This window comes from Cynocephalus volans, chromosome 13 (genome assembly GCF_027409185.1).
Source record: "Cynocephalus volans isolate mCynVol1 chromosome 13, mCynVol1.pri, whole genome shotgun sequence".
In the NCBI taxonomy this organism is placed as follows: Eukaryota; Metazoa; Chordata; class Mammalia; order Dermoptera; family Cynocephalidae; genus Cynocephalus; species Cynocephalus volans.
In genome coordinates this window covers 17,373,781-17,396,256 of record NC_084472.1, presented here as the reverse complement: position 1 = coordinate 17,396,256, position 22,476 = coordinate 17,373,781, and the positions used below count along the sequence as shown (strand labels likewise).

The following is a 22,476-nucleotide window of genomic DNA, read 5'->3' as shown; positions in this document are numbered from 1 at the left end:
GGAAGACCTGGGGGAAAAGTGGTTCAAGCAAGTGAGCCAGTGAGCACAAAAGTCCTGAAGGGAAAGAGCTTGGAGGTGAAGCAGAGAAACAGGGCTGGTGTGGTTAGAGCAGAGAGAAAACAAGCCAAGAGGAGTCATGGCTGCACAGGTAGGTATGAGCCAGACCAAGGAGGTCTTTTTTTGGGTCCCCGGAAGGAATATGGAACAGGCAGTCCCTGTAAAATTTTACTTAAGCGGAGACTGGACTTGTGCATTTATTTTAAAGATCACTGGCTATGTTATGGCTATTGACTACAGAGACTAGTTAAGAGGTCATAGTAACTGTAACCACTCTAGTCACAGGGGAGGGTCACACTAGTCATGAATACTGAGTGCTAACTACATGCCATGTATGGTTCAAAGTGCATCTTATTTAATCTTCAGAACAGCCCTGTGAAATGGGTACTGTTACTATTTAACAAATGAAGAAAGAGGCACAGGAGATACATGATTAAATTAGTTGCCTAGCCAGTAAGTGGCAGAGGGGATCGGAATCTATAAATTCTCACAAGAGGGCCCTTGCCCTTAAATCACTACTCTCTAATGCCTATTTAAAACCATGAGACTATGTGGTGTCATCTAGAAGACCCTAGAGAAGAGGCTGAGACTGAGTCCTTAAGTTGTTCCAAAATTTCAGCATTAGGCAAAGGTTGAGAAGCCAGCAATGGAGACAGGTGGGCATCGAAGTAAAAGGACAAACAGTGGGAGAGTACAGTTTCATGGATGCCGAGAGAAGAAAACATGGAGGGACAGGTCAACTGGCAAATGCTGAGAGGTCAAGAAGAGAAAAGAGGTGACCTCAGCAAGAGCTATTTCAGTGGAATGACAGAGTGGGCTGACGAGAGAACTGGAGATGAGGAAATGAAGGCGATGAGGATAATGGGCACTGGGAGGTATGGTGCTGTGAAGGGGAACTGAGAAAAGAGGTGATAGTGGATGGGGGGTGGGTCCTTATATTCTGAAACGAGAATGAGTCCAAGTCATGCTTGTGAGTCAATGGGAATAAACCTTGAAATCAGGATGTGTAATAATGTCAACTCGGTACATGAACTCGCCTAAGAGGGAAATTATACTCTATCAACTGCCTCCCTTAGTAAGCTTTCTAGTATATACACAATTCCTAAGAAAAAATATTGGAGAAAATTAAAATTGGCTCATGAGAAGCATTACTTACTTATATTCACTTTCAACCATGTTTTCGGGGTCTGCCTGTTCAATGGCTTCTTCAAAGAACTCCTCTAAAGTTGGCATGTATTCCCTGGGCGTTTATAAAATAACCAGTGAGGATCACATATATTCTTATTGGTACTCATAAAATGGTGGCAATAAAAGATTATAACAGTACCCATACTTTAGCTACAGTTAGATTACTTAGGAACTCAGACTTTTAAGGAGGTAAAAGACTCAAAACTAAACTCTCAAAGGGGAAAATAAATAAATATTTCCCAGAGAGCAGCCAGGTTTCAACAGCATTTGAATTTTACCAGCAAATAACCAATAAACATTACAGGCCTGTGAGGTTTCTTACCAGTTTATCACCACTCTCCTACATGTCACACCAGACGAAACAGGACTCACAATAAAACCCAGCCAGAGCTCTATCACCACAAGTGTTTTGGAACCATTAGTCTATATATTTCAAGCAATCAGGACTAATTTAACAAACATGTTTGTATCCATATCCCAGGTTTTCACCATATTTGCTTCAGATTTTTCAAAACGTTACAGTTACAATTGAGACTGCGTGTCCCTCCCATTTCATTCTCTCTCCCTAGAGGTAGCTACTCTTCAGAATTTAGTACTTTTCATGTGCCTTTAAAAAACAAAACAAAACAAAAACTTAAGTGTATATTGCTTTGGATCTTTTCAAACTTTCTATCAATGGACTCCTGCTTGTATCCTTCTATAACTGAAGTTTGCTCATGCTGAGACAGTAGTTCTCACCCATTCATTTTCTAATGCTGTGTGAGAGGAGGATACTTCAAAAGTTCACGGAAAGATTCACATTATCTTTTAATTCTATTTTTTTCACGAACTTTTTGAAGTACTCTCGTATATATTTCCATTTTATAAATATGCCTCACATTATCCATATCCTGTTGACTGGTATTTAGGTTATTTTCCCACTTTTTACTCTGACAATTCTAAATGAACATTCTTGTACCTGTCTCATTGTGCAGATGAAGTGCTGTGGCCTTTAAACTTCCACTGTCATCCACAGTAAGAAATTCAATTTATACTGCAACCCAATACACATATGCAAGTATGTGTACCACATATTTAAGTAAATCTAATGTTTCACAAAAGTTTATTTTCTATTTCACTAAAAAAATGCTGGTTGAAATTACTAAACTACATTCACAAACCACCAATGACTCTTAACCTGAAATTTTTAAACACTGTTTTAGGATCAATATACCTTAGAGTGGAATGGCTGGGTCTTTGGTATGCACATCCTTAATTTTCATACATTGCCAAAGCGACTGTGTCATTTAGACTCCCACCAGCACCACTGACTGCTGTAGCTTTTAACTGTAATTCTGGTTACTAGTGAAGTTGAGCATCTTTTCAGAGGCTTATTAAGGTTTCTACTTCTGAAACGGACTATTCCTTTGTCCATTTTTCTAGTGGGTTGACTTATTCTCATAGATTCAGCAGGAATCCAATTTTAACAATGTTGCTAGAAGTTTTCTATTTTTCCCAATCTTAAAAAAACTTTTGGTTTTGTTGATCCTATGATTTGTTTGCTATTTTATTGATTTCTAATTTTACTTTCTACTTTCTGAGTTTACTTTGTTCTTCTGACTGACTCAGCGCTGGACTTCACTCAGTTTATATTTTTATAAAGAATAAAATCTAAAAATTAACACTTAAGTCTATAGATTTCCTTCTGTGTTCTACTGCTTGATTCCCAAAGTCTGAAAATGTAGTAATTTCACTGTCATTTAGTTCTATGTTTTATAATTTCCATTATTTCTTCTTTTATTCAGGGGTTATTTAGAAGTGTTCAAATTTTTTAACATATTTTTATAATTTTTTGTTATTCATGTACAATTTAAATAAATTAATGGTTTCTATAAGATGAAACCTGTTAATTACCTTATTGAATTGTGCATGTAATATACTAAGTTTTTTTCTACTAGATCAATTACTGGGAAAGATATATCAAAATTCTACTAGATGGTGGATCATTCAATTTCTCATTCTACTTCTGTCAAATTTTTGAGACTACATTTTTAGGAAATAAAGTTTAGAATGTCTGCATATTTCTGATACAATTGTTTTCTTTTTATCTTTATGTGATGACCATCTTTATTTTATTTTATTTTATTTTTTTGTGACCGGTAAGGGGATTGCAACCCTTGGCTTGGTGTCGTCTGCACCTCGCTCAGCCAGTGAGCGCACCGGCTATCCCTATATAGGATCCGAACCCGTGGCCTTGGCACTACCAGCACCACACTCTCCCGAGTGAGCCACAGGGCCGGCCCCTAATACCTTTTTTTATTTTTAGTTTCAACTTTTCCATATCCTTATTTTTAAGGTGTGTTTCTTGTAAATAACACATAGATGTATTTTAAAAATATAATGCCAATATATGTCTTTGAACCAGAAAATCCATTTACATTTATTATATATTTGAGTTTATTTTAATTATACTGTTTTGTGCATGCTTTTTTTTTTGGCAGCTAGCCAGTTCAGGGATCTGAACCCTTGACCTTGGTGTTATAATGTTTTGTGCTACTACTTGTTTCTTCTATGCTTTTTTCCTCTTCTCCTACCTTCTATTTGATTGCTTGAATTTTCTATGTGGAGGATACTAACATTTTTAAGGCAAATGTATTTCACAGGGCCTAGCTTCCAAGGCCCTGTAGTTTCAGGTATAACCTAACTTTTAAGAATTACACATAGAAATGTTAAGCTTGTGAAAGACAGGAAACTTTCCCCAGGCTAAAGTCTCTGTTGTAGATAAAGAACTGTACCACAGCAAAACTGCTGGCTCTAAGGGCAGATGTCCTTGACGCAGCTTAACCTACTGATTGTTGTTAAGATATGTTGAGGAAGCTGCTTGATTGTTGTTTAAATATGCTGAGGAAATTGCTGTAGGGAAAGCAAATGTTTGCTAAGGAGCAAGCTGTTTGTTGGTGGATCAACTTGGCTTTTTACAAATTGCATTGTGGAATGTCAAGTTAATTTTACTGCTGTTACTAGTTTTATACTGCCTTTGTTTTTATGTCTTTCTTTGATGATTGAATCAACTGATTTTTCTTGTGAAACTTCTTTGTCTTTACAATAAAAAAGAGAAGCTAACTTTGAACAGGGCTGTCACATTCAGCTTTCTCCTTCTAACAGGGGAGTTGCTGAAGTGCAGTCACTTTGGGCCTCTCATGGCATTCACGGTGCTTTGAGTAATCAATCCTTTTTTCGTCTCCATTACACAGAGGGAAGTGTAGCATTCTATACTTATCTTTTTACCCTTCAATTTGTTTAAAAATTATATTTTCTATTTCTTTACAGACTTAACAAGCATGCTTGACTGAAAGTCTAGTTAATCATTATCCCTAGCTTCATCTGTAACATTTTTTAATTCTAATCACTTTTAGAAAATACATTAGTTCCACTTTTTAACATAATCCCCAATAAGTAATTATTATTGTTATATACAGTGAATACTTGACAAGATTTATTCAGATTTCTTCACGTTTACCAATGTCTTTGCACAGTAATTCTAATGATTTACTCCTCCTTTCTGGGTTAAATTTCCTTCTATAATTTTATGACAGCTTTTTTAGTATAACAGATTCGTACAATTTTAGTTTGAAAATAACTGTTTCTCAATCACTCGACTGACCATGATTGTTTTAACTTGTTTACAGAATTCTGGGTTGATACTTTCTTAAAACACTTTGAAGGTCATATCTTATTGTCTTCTCATTTCTTTTGTTGTTCTTGAAGTTGGCTGTTAGTTTAAATTTTGCTCTTTTGCAGGTTATCTGCTTTTTCTCTCTAGTGACATTATTATGTATGGAGAGATGGATTTTTCAGTTTAGGCCTATACTTTCACTTAAGGCCTATACTTTTTAGAAGCTAAGAATTCATGCCTATTCTTAGTCATTATCTCAGTTATTGCCTCTTTCCCATTCTCTATTATTTCCTTCTGCCACTAGAAGTTTGTTGCACATTCTATTGTTCTTAACTCTTATTTTCTAACTTTTTACTGCTTTCTTTCTGGGTCATTTCGTAATCATTAATTAACTCATTAACTCTTACTTTACCTATGTCTAGTCTGCTATTTAATCTATTGTGTAATTTCAATGACAATATTTTCTCATTTTTAGAAATATTAAATGATTACATTGTGTAATGTTGAATATACAAACTAAAAAAAAAAAATATATTGTTTTTTCAAATTTGTCTGAGCCTTTCCGATAGTGTCATGTTTCTTTCTTTTTTTAGTTCCTTCTTGTCTTTAATGATCTGAAATATACTTATTTTACACCTTTCATCTGATGGTTTTATTATTCAAATTTTTTTGCTTGTTCTATTTGTCAATTCTTACTCATGGTATATTGTTTCTTTGTTTCTAAGTTTGGATGGTGAATTTATCTTCAGACTTTTATCTGTGGGGACCTTGTGTGGCCTGTGTTAAAGGTGTGACCTTCAGACTGGGGCTTTCTAGTTCACTGTCATAGCTTGGGGGCTCATTTACACTGCTTACAGGATAAGTTTAAAACTGTATGGGAGCAGACCTGTCATTATAATTTCTTAGGGAATACTTTTTGCTTTCACCCACACCCAGGTAGAAACAGATAAGCTTCACTGTTTCCTGTGCCAGTGAGCATGACCCCCTCTCCCCACATACCTTTCTTTTACAGATAGTGAAATGCTTCAATAGTTTCAGCTTCATTCAGGGGAAATTAGCCACAAATTCGTGCAGGCCTAAGGCCTTATCTTCCTTTCTTTTCTCTGACCTGGGAATCATCCATACTGCTACTCAGCTAGACACGACATCAGTTTGTATTGTAGCCTTACTCTTCTGGTTTTTAGTTCCATTTTCTTTTGTGAATCTTTACTTTCTTGTGATTTCTAAAATAATTTTATCCGTGCTTCTAGGTGTTTTATGTGGGAAGCCATATTCTGCTGTGCAAAAGTCAATCACAATAAACTTTTACATTTCTTTTGAGCTCTGAACATAGCTGGGAAAAGGCTCCATTCTACCCTACTTAACATTTGAGAAAAGCAACACTTCATTTGAATATTTTTAAACTTGCCTTGTCTCTGATTTGCAGGCTTCTATATTATCAGGACAGAGATTCCAAAGCCTTGTTAACTCCTCACTACAAAATAGACACATAAATAAAATTTTTATGAACATCATCCTTATATGTCTTAAAACTGAATAGAAAAACAATATAATGTAAACGGGAATTCTGGGTGGTGAAAATATGAGTTTTACTTTTTTCTTCATAGTTTCTGGTATTTAACAAATTTTCTGTATGAGCATATGTTTAATGATAATCATATAATTATTAGTTTTTTCTAAAAATATTCAAGCACAATAGAAACCAATGAATGGTTAACTGGAAGGGAAAGATCTCAAGGACTGTGGTACCTTACAACAACTAAAAGTGAGCTGCATCAATCTAAACAATTCCATTGTCTGTGACATGGGAAAAATGGGATAGCCTAGAGCCATTGGAAGCTGGAGACAAAATGAAGGTTTAGTTACAGGAACCCACATAATGATCACTACAGATCAACAGGATGTGTGGCTTGCTTTAGTCATGTGTGTGTGACCAACACAAATTCATATTCTATTTGGATGCAAAAATCTGGAGAGTTCTTATTGTAACTTCTTCAAAATATAAAAATAACTAAGAACATTCCACATATGAAGACAAGTTAACCTACTTTCCCATCAGAATTTTTTTGCTGGGTCCTTTCCCTAGGAAGTCCTCTGGTGCTGTTCTCTTCCGTACTACTCTCGCAGGCTTGGTATCTGATGATCTGTGGTGAACAAAGCATACACTGTTTTTGGAATTACAGATGGATAGCAGAAATGGCAGTGTGTTAAATGTAGAAGAAAATTCAGCTATTGTTTTCTTCCTAAAAAAGGTGAAAGCTTCATATTACAATAGAACACTCGACCAGAAAGCAGACAAAAATGCCACATAATAGGGCAAATTACAAGTAGATACACAGCATTTTTTCAATAATTAACATAGAGCAATTTGTTCTGGGAACTTATTGACAAGAAATTTGAGTTAAAAAATACAAATAGAAGTAAATAAAAGCGGCTGTACTCTTATAGAGCTCAACTTACATTTCTTGTGTGAAATACATGTACACATATCCCTACGATATAAAATAATATCAAACTGTTTTGAAATGCCTTTCTCAAATGTCTTGTGATAAGTACATATTTACCTTTCTTTCACAAAACTTGGGCAGCCTTCATTTTTCCACGAGTTCCAGTTTTCTTCAGTGTTTAATATATGCTGGGAAAAACAAATCACATTTTCATAATGAAATACTTTGAAATTCTATGTTACTAAGAAGACATGTAAATATAAAGCACATACCTCTACCATCTTTGAAAATCTTTCTCCATCGGGGGGGTTTTCAGATAGTAGCTGTGATTAGAAAGAATATACTAAGCTTTCAACAACTTTCTGCATCATAGGAGTGGTTTGTAGGCAGAGAACCAAGAAGTGTTTATGGTCTTGTACCTGAGCTTAACTTTATCCTTATTTTCCTATTTGGGGCTGAAACAAAGAAAATTCTAAATTTCCATTTTTTTCAATCATGGGTTTGTTGCACGTTGAACTTACTTGATAGACTGATTTTGTAGTGTCTTCAATCCACAGTGATTGCTCATCAGTTAAAACATAGTTTGAACTAGGGAACAAAGCAATAAAAGCATGCTTGAGTTACAGCAACATATATTCAATTTTAAGGTTTATTTTTGGTCTTGAAAAAATGAAAAGCATTTAATCTATAAGTTAACCATACTGTAAACAGTATCAAAAGTTACCAAGATAAGAACAGTCACAAATGAGAGGGTCATAAGGGAAAACTCTTGCATTCATCCTCTAGATAAGAGGGTTAGAACTGAAGACATGAAGGTACATATGGAGAATAAAACATTCAACTAGTCAATCTGAATAACTATGAACAGAGCAATGAATATTTCCTAAAATAAGTTTAATATGAGATGAAAACCTCTGAGACAATATTAAGATATTTCTATACATGATGCACCTTCAGATAGGCCTGCTATATTCCTTTAAAACTCATTCAAAATACAATGAAACCTCCCCAAACCTGCAACCCTAGAAAAGGCTGCAGGCAAACCCAAATTATTATTAGCTGCCATTAACTGACTGCACTAGGCACTTTACAGGGGTCCAGTAACTACCGACAGGCCGGCATGTGCTAGGATCTGAGCACTTTACATGCGTTACTCACTGAGCTCTCAGAATAACTGCACGCACATATTAAACAGAGACCACAGTGACTCAATGATGTGCCCAAGGCCACGAAGCTTGAATTCAAACCTAGGTCTGACTCCAAAGTCCTTGATCTTTCTACTACGATCCAAAATAGAAGGACAAGAAATAACATTTTTGAGTATTTACCACATGCTCCCTTAAAATTGCAAGTCTGAAAGAGCTTCACTGAAGCCAGTGAGTGATGACACTGGGATTAAAAACCAGCAGGCAGTAAAGTTAGGTCCTTTATACAACTAATACCATGCTGGTTTGTGTATGTAACGTAAGTATTGTCAAGTAACAGTGAGCTCCACTTCAGTTATGGACAGGACAAGAGGAGGTAGCCTGCCTGGCGGAGGGATTAGATAGAAAGTAGAGATTCTGATGAAGTTTTGTGTAACCCCAAAGAAAATGGAACTCCTTTTTGCTTCAAGACTTTATTTGCTTTGAAATTCAGTTTTAATGTCCTAGACAGCTCTATACCTTGTGAGAAAAGTATTATTGGCTTAGTTTGCAAATTAGCTTTGGAGGAGGGCTGAGTGAGATGAGAAGGGAATGATGGAGAGGAGGCTACCACCCAGTAATAAAAACGAGAACTCTTGGGAAGCCCTGGAGCTCAGCAGGGAAGGCTCACATAATAGTAGATATAGGTAGCACTTTTCCTTAAAACAAATATCTTTACATCTAAAAGCCCCCAATTAGCTATACGTCTACAGCAATAGAAGTGTTTTAGGGATGTAACCCTTATACATAAAATGGGCCCAGTACATAAAACAAATACGACAATAAGCAAGTCCTTTTCTTCGCTGCTCTTTATAAATCACTTACTATCCATATTAACTTACCTTTTGAATTTGACCTGCCCCTTGAGATATTGGAATAAAATGAGATATTGCAACAGGATGTGTCGACGAAAGTTACTGTCACTCAGTTGTAAATCCATCAACTACTCAAAAAACAAGCACACACACACAAAAACAACACATTACAATCAAATTTTTTCTAAAGGTACACGTTATGCTACTATAGAAATGGAAGATTCCAATTCAATTAAAAAAAAATTTGTTGAGAGCTCACTGCACGTGAAGCATTACTGCACAAGCCCAAGGATAGAGCAGCAAAGGTTTCATTTAATTTCTTAACTATTTTATACCATGAGATACTCGTGATGGTGGATAAAAGTGTTCTATTTGTGGTCCTGACACCAGAATAAAATAAGGCAGAAATACAAAAGTAACAGTATGGCTGCTACTTTCCCACATAAAAAGAAATAATGGCTAAAGGAGAGATCCACACGGATAAATAGCATGGTATCAAGTGGCAGCACTCATTTCTGTAGCCCTACAAAGTGCCTGTAACAGAGGCAGTGCTCAATTAACAAGACGGAATCAGAGGTGAAGAATCATCTGTGAATTAAATAGGCTTTTTTGGGTAGATTTTAGAGAAAATTGCATCATGCTTGTACACATTCTGGATTCTGAAGTTCATTTATGAGGAAGCTTTTCTTCAGCAACCTTGCCGTCTAGCTGGTTCTACTGTGAGAATGACCTCCAGTGGCAGAGGAAAGTCGTTCTGATTATGTCCATGGAGCACTGAAGGAAAGCTGAAGTCATATCCATAAACTCGTGCTGGTTCTGCCTTCAAAACCTAGACCAATGATGGGAAGCTGCCCTCTTCTAAATGAATAACCAGTAAGAGCTAAAAGCCCCAGCGACTGGTTGCCAGTTCAATGTCTCCAGTACTGCTGGCTCTGCCTCCCATGGTATATTTCCACCTACTAATGCAGCTTTGAATACACTAGCCATTTCATTCACTACCAGCCTCTTGCAGGCTGCTGGCTCTTTTTAAGCAAGCCCCATGTCATTTTTAAAAAAATATGATTGGCTTTCCAGTCAGGTTTCCCTCACCTTTAGAGACTGAATATTTAATTCTATTATTTATGACATTAATTCTCCCATCCCAAACTAGCAAATGTGAATGGCATGCTGCCAGTCTTCCTTTCCTCCAACTCCTGGTGTCTTTACTGTCTCCACCCAGGTTCTCAGTTCCTTGACCTCAACTCCAGTCAGTCACATTCCCTCTACTTTGGCTACCTGCTGTCATGGCCACAAGCTAGTCCTGGTGATCACTCAGAGCTGCCCTGGCTCTGAAATCTTTTAACTCCCAATCCTCTCTCACTACAACCTCCTGTCCTTCCCAAGTCTCTCACTCACTTCTCCCAATATACCTAATATGTGGGTCTTACTGATACCTTGAGTCTCCTGGGCTCTATTCTTTGCCTGTTAGTCCTGTTTTTACCATAACCCTATTTTAGCCTTGAAAAGGGATCAGCAAACTTTTTCCTGAGGGGCCAAATAAAAAATATTTTAGGCTTTGTGGGTCAAGAGGCATATTATGGATATTATGTAGGTACTTATGTAAACATTTAAAATGTTAAAAAAAAAAAAAAAAGCAGTGGGCCAGATTTGGCCTATGGGTTATAGTTTAACTCCTAGTCTAGACTTCATGGTTTACCTCATCAATCATTTTCTTGCCAATTTCCCTCATATCTACTGTCACATCTACTGACACATGGCAACCTGGGATAAACCAACTGTTTGTTACCTTCTCTATATCAACGTAAGTATTCCAATTCAGGCTGAAAGTGGAGGTGCCTGAGAGAATGTACAACCCACACAGCTATGCAGACGGTACCACTGCTATATTGTTTGCCTCCAACTTAAAAATCTTTCCTATCTCTAATCAGCAACCCTTCTTTATTCTTCTAGGCTATTTGCTCTCCTCTTCTCTACAGCAACTATTTTAGACCTTACTATTCCTCCTCACTTTTGGTAAATAACTCCCTCTGCCTTCAACGAGGAGAAAAATTCAATAGGAAGTCATTTAACTTCTTGGTCCTTAAAACTACAAATCAGTTGCACCCTTATCTTTGTTCTCCTCATTTCCTTCTGTCACAACATCCTCATGGTTAAGGGTGATCCTTCCATCTGGAAATCCCGTCTCCCTAAGAGCTGAGTCCCATCAATTAACACCCCTGGTTCCTGTATCTTCAACCCCTTCTTTCCATTAGCACTAAATTACCTCTCTCAAAGAAATCTCACCTCCTCACCTTACCCTCCCTTTAACGGCAAAGCCTCCTGAAAGAACTGGCTACATTCACTATTTCCAATTCGTCTCTCAACCTGCTATAATGTGGCTTTGTGGTTCAGCAACCCATTGAAAGTGTTTTTGCCAAGATTACCAATGACTTACTTGTTAAACCAATGAACACTCTTTTTATAGTCATCGTCCTACTTGATATGCTTGGCTTCCATGAGTTCATGCTTTTCCAGTTTTTCTCTAATTTCACTGGCTACTCTTCAATCTTTTCCCTCTCCCTGCCGCCCTCTTCCTTCTTTCCTTAAATGTTGCTTTTCTTCAGGATTTGGTTTAATTCTTTCTTTTCTTCCCCATTTGCAATTTCCTCCCTGGCTGATTTCACATACTTTACAGCTATAATTATCACTTATATGCTGATAACTCCCATATCTATACTCTCAAACTAGACCTCATTCCTGATCTCCATATTTGTATACTCAATAAGGTAGTACACATCTCAAATGTTCAACTGACGCTTGATCAGATTTCACAAAATAAAATAAAACACATCAATTTTCCCCACAATGTCTGATCTTCTCCAGTGTTGGTGAATTCAGTGAGAGGCTCCCCCATCCACCCATCTGCCTAACCAACTTTAGGAGGGCTTCCTAGAGAAAGCAGCATCTAAACTATAAACAACAGGAGCAAAACTAAAGTTGGAGAGTAAATGAGAAAAAAGAAACAAGAAGGGAAAAGAAGCAAAGACGATGAGCTAAGTAAGAGACTGGCCCATTGGAAGAACCTAAGTAGTTCAATAAGTCTAGAAGTGGAGACATGACTCCACTGGTTAGAACTACCTACGCAAGGTTATACAGCTCATTAGTGACGAAGCTGAGAATCAAACTGACATAATTATACTCTTTCTTCCATAATATATACTCTCTAGTTCCACTGTTCTTTAGATATTTTTGAAACTACACCATCTACATCATGTCACGGGTCAAACATTTCTTTGTAAATGTCTTTGTTTCTTAAACAAAGGTCCTCTTATTTTTTATTGTCCTTAGCTCTTTATTATACATCTTAGCTCAGGCCTCAGCCTTCTTGACATTATTCTAAACCTAAAAAAGGCTCTAGTTATTCTTTTTAGTCATCTTTACATGCCTGTCAATCAATTTTACATGTAAACAATATTCCTGGTAAAATTAAAGTGAAGTATGAAATCTTCCATTTCTATCAATATAACATAAAATGCATTACAAATCTGCGCTAGAAAACAAAATATTCAAGGGTATTCTCCTTAATTAAAACCTCACTAATTGTCATCATTAATATCTGCTAAGATCAAATTATCCAATTTTTAAATTATACAATATATCAAATGTTCAATAAGCTAAAGTTAAGTAATACAACATTCATGTACTCACTACCCAGTTACACATCAAATCCTAACATTTTTACTTGTTCCACATTTGTTAAAGAAACAGAATATTAGAGAAATTGTTGAAGCTCCCTCCCAACATCTCTACTTCTAATCTTCCCCCTCCCTCTACTGTGGTATCCACTCTATGTATTTGGTGGTTAGGATTCTTATGCATATCTTATACTATTAATACACATGTAGGCATCTATAAGTAACATACAGATATATTTTGCATGTTTTCAAACTCTACACTGTATGCATTACTCTGCAATTCGCTGTTTTCACACAGCACTATGTTTGACATTTACCCACCTTAATACACATGGCTCTATCTAGTTCACGGATTGGCAAGTTTTTCTGTTAAGGACCAGTGAGCAAATATTTTAGGCACTGTGGATCATGTGGTCTCTGTCACAATTATTCATCTCTACTGTTAGAGTGTAAAAGCAGTCACAGACAATACGTAAATGAATGAGTGTGGCTTGTGTTCCAATAAAAATTATTTACAAAAATAGGTGGTAAGTCAGATTTGCTGATCCCTGCTCTAGTTCACCCATTTTCATTGCTTTGTAGAATTCTATCTTATTAAATTGACCACAATTTACTGCCCAGTCTCCTGCTTATAAACGTTAGGGTTGTTTCCCAACTCGCTTACAAATCCATCATTTACAAACAATGGTACAGTGAGTTGTCTTATATATTTCCTTGTGCGTGTGTGTGATTCTCAAGGGGCACATTTAGGAACAAGTTAATACAAAATTGTTCTGCAAAGTGGTTGATTCAATTTTTACTTCAACCGACAGTGTATGGAAATCCTCATTTTCCCACATGTTAGCCAATATCATTTATTGTTAGGCTTTTTTATTTGTACCAATTTGTGATGTCTAGCATGTTTTATAAACTTATTAGCTATTCAGGTTTCTACATCTGTAAATTACTTCTTTATATTATCTTTCCAGTTTACCGTTTGGTTGTCTTTTGATTATCAATGGAATACTCTGAATGCTAATCCTTTTCAGTTACATAGGCGGCAAATAGCCTCCCCTAGTCTGTGGCTTTTCATTTTGTCTATGGTACCTTTTACTATTCAGGACTTTAAAATCTTAATATTAAATCTAAATTAAATATTAAATTGATCTTTTCTCATGATCTTTGCTTTTTGTGGCTCTCGAAATCCTTCCCTACTCAAAATTTTTATTTTGTATTTTTTTCTAAAGGTTGAGTTTTGCTTAAATTCTTAAGATTTTCAATTAACCTGTAATCGATCTTCCTGCATGTACTGAGGTATAAATTGAATTTTAATTTTTCCATATGGATAATGAATTGTTCAAGCAACATTTATTAAGAATAATCCATCCTTTCCTCACTAATTTGTAATGTAACCTCTTTTGTATATCAAGCTTTTCTACAATCCAGGCTTTGTATTGTTAAAGTTTTTTTTTTTTCTATTTTATATTTGTACTAATAATTACCTCTCTTAATTACTATAGCTTTACAGCTCTTAATATCTGAAGGGCTAGTGTTCCCACCTTCTTCAAATTTTTCTTATTCTTGGCTCTTTGCTTTTCCAGAAAAACTTTAACTTTTTGAGTTCTCTCAAAAGCCTGTCTGGATATTGATTCAAGATATCCTGAATTTATGGATAAAATGGGAGAAGTGGCAGTAGGTCTTCCTATCTATAAATGTAGTAATTATCTCTCTATTTTTGTAATATTTTTCTATGAAGATTACTCCTATGTACTAGTTTTCATTGCTATTTTGAGTAATATTTTGTAACTGATTACTGGCTTACAGGAACACCACTGATGTTTCTCTTGTAACCTTGCTGAAGCCTCATTAGTTCTAATAGTTTGTTGGTTCTCTTGGGTTTTTTAGCAGACAATTATAAATATTGTCTTCAAATAGCAATAGTTTGGTTTTTTCTTTCCAGTACTTGTAACTCTTATTTCTTGTTTTTTCTCTTATTGAAATGGTTAGGTCCTCCAATATAGTGTCTTGTTCTTAAATTTAATGGAAACACTTTCAAGTTTGATCACTATGTATAATGTCTGCCATAGATTTTTATCAATCCCCTTTATCAATTTAGAGAAAATTCCCTTCTACTTCTGATTTGTTTTTATGTTAGGTTTTATTAAATTTTCTTTGCTTCTGAGATGATCATACAGTCTTTAAAAAAACTGTAATCTGCTATCAATTTGGTATTACATTCATCTTTCTGATGGTGAACCACCTTACATCCCTAGGATAAATCCTATTTAGTCTCTATTTTTTAAGAAACTACTTCATTTGATTTGTGAGTTTTCAAAACATTTCTTTTTTCATCTCTATTTATAAGTGAGACTGACATATACACTTTTTTTCTTATTCTGTCCTCACTGGGATTTTGTTTAAAAACTATAATTTTATATGACCTGGGCTGCTTCTCCTCTTTTTCAAATTTCTGAAATTTTTCATTTATAATACGAATTATCTATTCTTTGAAGTGCTAGTAATATATGCCTAAAAACATTTGGGCCTGATGTCACTGAAAAGGTGTAATTTTGACAGCTCTTTAACAGTTTTTGAGTTACTCCAGTCTTCTAGTTTTGAGTTCATTTTGGTAATTAAATTTTTCTATGTAATTTCCATTTCATTACATTTAAAAATTTATTAGTAGACATTGTTCAGAACATATTCTTACATATTTCAAATATCTCTATTTCCTATTATGTCCATTTTTAATTGCTGATGTTGCTTGCTGACACCTTTTCACTTTTTTCCTTGCTTAGGCCTGTTCTAGATTTCTTTCTATAACATTTTCATTCTAAAGAAGCTTTTGTTTTTGCTCATGTGTTCTGTAATTTCTTTGTTCTATTTCATTAATTTGTGCCATTGTTACTATTTACCTCTGTGTTCTTGAGTTTTATTCTGTACTTTTTCTAGCTTCTTGAGTTCAATACTTAATTTGTCATTCTCTCTTGATTTTTCATTAATGCATATAAAACTGTCATTTTCTCTTCACACCTCATTTTATCTATATCTCACACATCTGACATATATTTTCCTATAATTACAATTTTGATACACAATACATTTATAACAAATTTAGAATTTCCTTTATGATTTCTTCTTTTACAGATGCTTTTTATGTTTCCATACATTTGCCTCTTTTTAAACTATTCCTTTGGTAGCTCTAATTTTATAGTTCTAATTTAATTAACCTGTGGCCAGAGAATGTGTTCTGCATAATATATAATCTTTGAAATTTGCTGAGACTCCCTTTATGACCTAGTACATAGGCAAATTTTGTGAATGTTCCATGTGTACGCAAGAACAATGTATTACCTCTGTTTTGCACAGGTTTCCATATAAACTACATCAAGCTTATTACTTTTATTGTTCAAATCTTATACATACTTACTAATCTTCAGTCTGTCTGATCCATCAGTTTTTGATGAAAGCGCTTAAAAATATCTCACTGTAAACTCTGGATATGCCAGCTTCTCATTATTTAGGACATTGTTAACAGTGCACGTAAGGTTCATGATATCCTCTTGGCGGTTTGTTTCCTTACACGTAGTGTTTTTTATCCTACTTACGCTTTTTTCCTTAAACTCTATTTTTATTTGTCATTTATGTAGTTTTTTTTTGTTGGTATAAGCCTGGTGTATCTCTTTCCATCCTAATATTTCAATCTTCTTGAATAGTTTTGTTTTAGGTATATATTCTTGTAGATACAAATTATTACATGATCCATATTCCGTTTATTAAATTCCTCTTGTGTTCTTTTCTTTCCCACATAAGTTTTAAGCTTCTTAGGTCTGCTTTCTTCCTTCTTAATGCAAACCAATGGAATTACAGAGCTTAGCTGTGCACTGAAATGAACTAGGAGGGGATAAGAGTCTACAATGCAAAACCCATTAAAAGGAAACTGCTGACCCCAGGAGGCAAATATACCAATAGCCATCTGGAACATGGGAAACTCACTGCGTCTGTGTACATGTGAATCTGTTTTACTTTTCAACTTTTAGGCAGGGTAAACAAAAGGACCACTTCTACCTGCTTTATCTGCGCTAGATCAAAATGTTTCCTTTCCTTAGAATAAAAGTGCTCTTTTATAATCTCCAGTTTGCCTAATACTTTAATAATTTCATCTGTTAACTGAGTGTTAGGCTCACTTCTTTTCTTTTGTGTGAAAGCTCATGTGAATTGTGTGTCAGGGAGTGGGGAACAGGGCGCCAGTCCTTCTGATGCAAAAGTAGCATGGCTGCAGGAGTTGTGTACCTCTCAAAAAAAGAAATGAGTGTATAAAAATAACCCAGTTGTACAGTTTCTACTGTATATAATCCCTGATCAGACTGTGCATCTTGAGAGATTTCTAGAAAAGTATAAAATCTCTCAAGTGTACTGGCTTTCCTTTTTAAATTATGCAAAGTCACCACTAAGTACTTATATAATCCTGGGTGCAGTATTAAAAATCTCCCCAATTAAGAAATCAAGTACAAACTACAAACGCTTTGAATATACCCATTTTCTACCCAGAGTAGAAAATACAGGTTCCACAGTCATTGTATTTACAAAAGAGAGCCATGATTTAAACTTCTAATTTTCATAAATGAATTAGATGCTAAATTAGGTTTAGAGCACTAAACCATAAAATGGTTTTCTACTCGGAATAGGTATATTCCATATATCTTACTCAACTGAATTTTAAAACATTTGGTTTCTGAGAAGGAAAAAAAACTATTATAAATTTAAATGGTATTACTATTATCTAAAAATTATATTAAAACTTTCTTTCAAAACAAAGTTCTTAAGAAAATGAAAAATCTTATTTTAGTTTAAAGGTCTCAGTGTCCCTGCTGAGTTACAAAATAATAAAAGAGATCACTCAAGGCAGGAGCTGTCATGTCTCAACCCTTTTCTTTAGTAAAAAGGTAATTCAAAGCTACAGTCACAAATTAAAAGGTTTTAAGAAAACTTCTGTACTAATACTTTTAAGGAGACTTAGAGGACTATAATATTCCTCGGTAAAATAAATACCAAGAATTTTAATTTTGATCCCATTTCCCTCAATACTCCTAATTAACAAAAAACAAACTTTTTAATGTTTCACATCAGTACCATTGGTTAAGTTCTGGGTTTCTAATATGGCTTTATGCCTTTTCTTTAACCATAGTGTAAAAGAGGCAAACTTGGAATTCCAATAAATATGAGACTTTTCTGCCATCGAAAGGCTAAAATTAAACATCAAAATGGAATTCTTAATAATATAGTTTATTCTATTCTTACCTCTACTAATACTTAGAAACATTTACGCATAAATACGGGTGAACAAGTAAATCAAGCTGCGATTAATTGGCTAACATCTACATATTGGTTTTCATAAATCTCAGACAATACTGCAAATTATGTGAATCTACAGAATACTATGCTATCTGGCAAAATTTTAATAATCTTTAATCAAAAAGAAATTTCGAAAGAAATATTCAGGTACAAAAAAAAAAAGTACCTAACCACTGTATGACTCTCATGTGTTTTTATTTTTTTGTATGTGTTTTTAGTTTACGTATCTTTGACCATATATAAACATGTGTTTATTCTTCACAATACTCAAATTAAGATGATGAAATCAGTTAATGCACACACATTAAACAAGCTTGATAGAACTGTTGTAAAAACCAGTTTTAAAGCTTTAAATCATTCTGGTGTTAAACAGTGTTTAATCTATTAAGACAAGCATATTGAGGCATATTTAAAGTTTATAAACACTTGTGTATAATAGAGGAGGGAGTCTGATTAACTCAGGAAAACAAAATTTTTCTTTTTATCTCTGGGTATGTAGTTCATTATCAAAGGTAATAAAATGTTTTTTACCCTCTATATATTCTGTCCAGTAATTATTGCCCTCATCAGAAAACAATTTCTTTTCAAAGGTCTGCTAACATTTATAAATATACTGACTTCATTATGCTTTTGTGTAAATCGTGACTATGTATTGTACAATGATGAGAGTTCTCATTTCTAGAGGAGCTAAAATTTTTAATGGTACTTGTACTGTAGCTATTATTAATTCCTATTACTTTGGCTGATAACAAACATATCAATGTTGGGCCATTTCTTATTCTATCTTTGCTCTTTATCTTATCAAATGACCAGTCTCCTCTGTGAAGCCTTTCAGACTTTATCCTTTTCCAAATTCGGCTCCTAATTAGGCAGGGTATCTTTGCATCCTGATTGTCTTTAGTCTTTTCTAGATGGCTGCTACGTGGCAACATCAAAGAATTTACTCTCTTGTTTGTATAACCATGTCTTGACTTACACACAAATGGGATTCTAAAAATAACTAAGAATAACAGGCATGCTTTACATTTTCCAATATGCTCAATGATGTTTAAAGAGATGTTCTATTTGTCAGGCCTAGAGTACAAAAGTAGCTCATGTCTTCTACCCTAAGGACCACTTCAGGTCAATTTTATTTATACAAAAAAATTTCAATCATATGAAAAGGTTTTAGTAATTGTATTTACGTTTTCAGGATGGTTGGCAGCATATCCATATGCTAAGACTGACACAACTGTCAGCAAAAGACTTCTAAAAGACTTAAATTGCAAAGTCTGCAAAGCCCTAAAGATTCATTAATGCCTTCACTGCCTACAGAAATTGGATTCAGTGGAGATAGTCAAACATCAAAATGGAATTCTAAAAAATAAACTATTACTGGAGTTTGATCGTAATTCAACTAAAGTGGCCAGACAGATTGCCATAGCTCATATGACAGGAAAACTATAGTAAACAGAAGACTTGGTCTTTCTCCTAGTGAAATATTAATGGTAGGCCAACAAACTTTCTCTTATTTCCCCAGTGGCCACCCAAAGCACAACACTGATGTGCTAGACAACACTGTTAGATTAGTTCAAAGCACAAATCAAGTCTGCCAAATCCTTTTAATCACAACTGTGAGAAGCCCTACCAGTTGGCTCAGAGAAATGGTGTCAAGACATAAAGTGTGATGACTAACTTATATCTAGGTTCATCAATGGAAAACATCACTCCAATCTTGCTGAGAATTGCTGAATGCTAATATGGGTTTTAAAGTAAGCATGAGGCCTTCCATTTTAGATCTATAAGAAAATGTCAGCCCCACTCATTAGACAACTTTTTGCTAGCAATTTATTTTTCTCCCTGGGCACATGGACTTAATGATCTAGTTTCTACTTTCAGACCATGGTGACAACCCGCAGGAAGTTCACGGTAGAGTCCTGAAACTACCTGGAGGGCTGGCTCTATCTCTAGACTGCATACAAGGAAAACTCAAGCAGTTTTCAAGGGCTGTCCAAAAACTTCCCAGACCTGTTTAAAGTGAGTCCCATACTGAAAACTGATGAGACTAAAAAACTGTAGGATAGTGCTTAGCTTGTGCCTGCTTGTCACCAGAAGGGTATTTTTTCTGACTTCATTTGTTCCTAACTAAGGCTGGTAGTATGTCTCGTAAGGAGCAGAACTATCTCTGTCTTTACTACATACACTTCTCTCAAAAGGATACAGAAAATACAAACAGTTTAAGGTAGAACCGCCAGGAACTTTTTAAAAAAAAGACCAAAAGCCCTAATTTGAGACCTCTTTATAAACTGCAGAGAATGAGCAGGATTGTGAATTCTCTTCTCTCTTCTCATGAACAAGAATAGCCTAATGACCACACTATGGTTGACAGTGTGTGACTGGAGGTAACTATCCTGGTAACTACTAGCTACTGAGTATTCCACCTATCTTTTTCATTTGGTCATGAGTCTCACCTGGAAAGTGAAGAAAATGCATGCTATTTCCATTTTGGTGAAGAGGATTTATTATTCTGAAGGACGAGGTAACCCTGTACCTAGTTACTCTTTTCTTCTTTTTTTTTTTTCATTACTCTTTTCTGTAAGAACTCAAAGATACGAAACTACATCCCTTTAACCATTATGTCAATACTCATGGAGCTTAAATGTTTTTAAATGTTTGTTCCACTTTTACATGCTACAAATACTGAGGGAAGAATCCCTATAATACCAGTGCCTTTCACTTGGAATAAGGTGAACAATTAGATGTAAAATCCTCCCTCAAAATTTCTGAGTATGACCCTAGACTAACAATAAAGAACAGGTACTTCTCCACTCCCCTAAAAAAATAAAAAATACATGTTTCAGTACTACATTTAGTGACTGATATCCCCGGATTATTTTGCTATGCTAACAAGGGAACTGTATTGTTGGGAATTACTGTTTGTAATCACACCTTAGGTGGCACAAAAAAGTGGCCCTTGAAAATTACATTGCCACTTTGTTTCTAGGGGAAACTTCTATCTTTAAGAAAGAAGGTATGACAACTTACAAAGACACCTATTTTATTTATAGAACTTGTGCCTAAAGGTAGTTGCCACATGATTGGCCTGTCGCTAGCTCTTCAGGTTATACCCCCCTTGCCATGCATCATCTCCTCTCCCTAAGGAAAAGTTTGATTACATTCACGTAAGCAAAACACGGTGCTCCTGGCTATTAACACTCCCATAGGATGGAATCAAATGACAATGACAAGATCACTTCTCTAAACCTGCTCACCAGTGAAATGACAGGCTTTAGAGTTATGCTCCAAATAATCACAACTTTAGATTTCACTTTAGCTAGCTCTTACCACCTATATCCTTGAAAAAAAAAAAATCAGAGTTTTTCCATGGTTTATCAAAACTACATCATTAGAAAGTGGAACGTAACAACAGAATAAGTAAAGACTGGCATGTATTTAGGTGGGATGACCGTTTTGGGAATTCTGGGATTTACAACACCATATAAGGTGTTTTAAGGTATAGAGATGCTGAAAGTCTTTTTTCAGTGAAGCAGTAAAGCTTTTAAAATGTGGCATTAATGTATAGGTAATGCATTACAAATATTTTCACTTAGATATTAAGTAGTAAACACTGGAAATATACCAGAAAAATACAAAGAACGTACAATGGTTCTAAATTTAGGGTAAAGTTGTCCTTAAGAGGCAACAAAGAAGAGAACTAAAGATGCAAGACACTACATGCCTCACATTCTTTGGTAAATTCTGTGGCTATTTTTTTTTTTTTTTTTGTAAGTTGTAAGCTTCTCAAAACTGCTTTCACCTCCCTCACAGTATTAACTAATGGAATTTCAGTGCTTAACCCTGAGAGTTTATGTTCTCCTAACTGCTGGTGAAAGCAAGTCACAAAGATTCAGAAAAGGAGACAACTCCCTTCTGTTTTTTTCCTCCCTTCCTGTCTGTTGGATTTATAAAGTAGTCTAGATTCCTCCCTGCTCTCCTTTTGATCTCTCTGATGTTTGAGAGCTACAGGTTGGTTTTCTTTTGCTGGTTACTCTTTTAATATACATAAAAAGTCTAAAGTTATTTAGTTTTCCTTTCCTCCTCCTGGCAAGGACTGCTGTTAAGTTTAAATTACTCAGTAAACTT

At 35.1% G+C, this 22,476-nt stretch overlaps 1 protein-coding gene across 1 annotated transcript in view; it reads right to left on the bottom strand.

Moving 5' to 3' along the window:
• Positions 1–22,476, bottom strand: part of THOC1 (THO complex subunit 1) — a 49,034-nt gene that overhangs the window by 3,519 nt on the left and 23,039 nt on the right. Inside the window, exons 12-18 of the mRNA XM_063076609.1 lie at positions 9,374–9,474; positions 7,869–7,935; positions 7,620–7,670; positions 7,465–7,535; positions 6,949–7,044; positions 6,309–6,374; positions 1,214–1,297 (exon numbers count right to left, since the gene is read on the bottom strand). Of these exons, the coding sequence (XP_062932679.1) occupies positions 1,214–1,297; positions 6,309–6,374; positions 6,949–7,044; positions 7,465–7,535; positions 7,620–7,670; positions 7,869–7,935; positions 9,374–9,474 (536 nt within the window). The remainder of the gene's footprint in view (positions 1–1,213; positions 1,298–6,308; positions 6,375–6,948; positions 7,045–7,464; positions 7,536–7,619; positions 7,671–7,868; positions 7,936–9,373; positions 9,475–22,476) is intronic.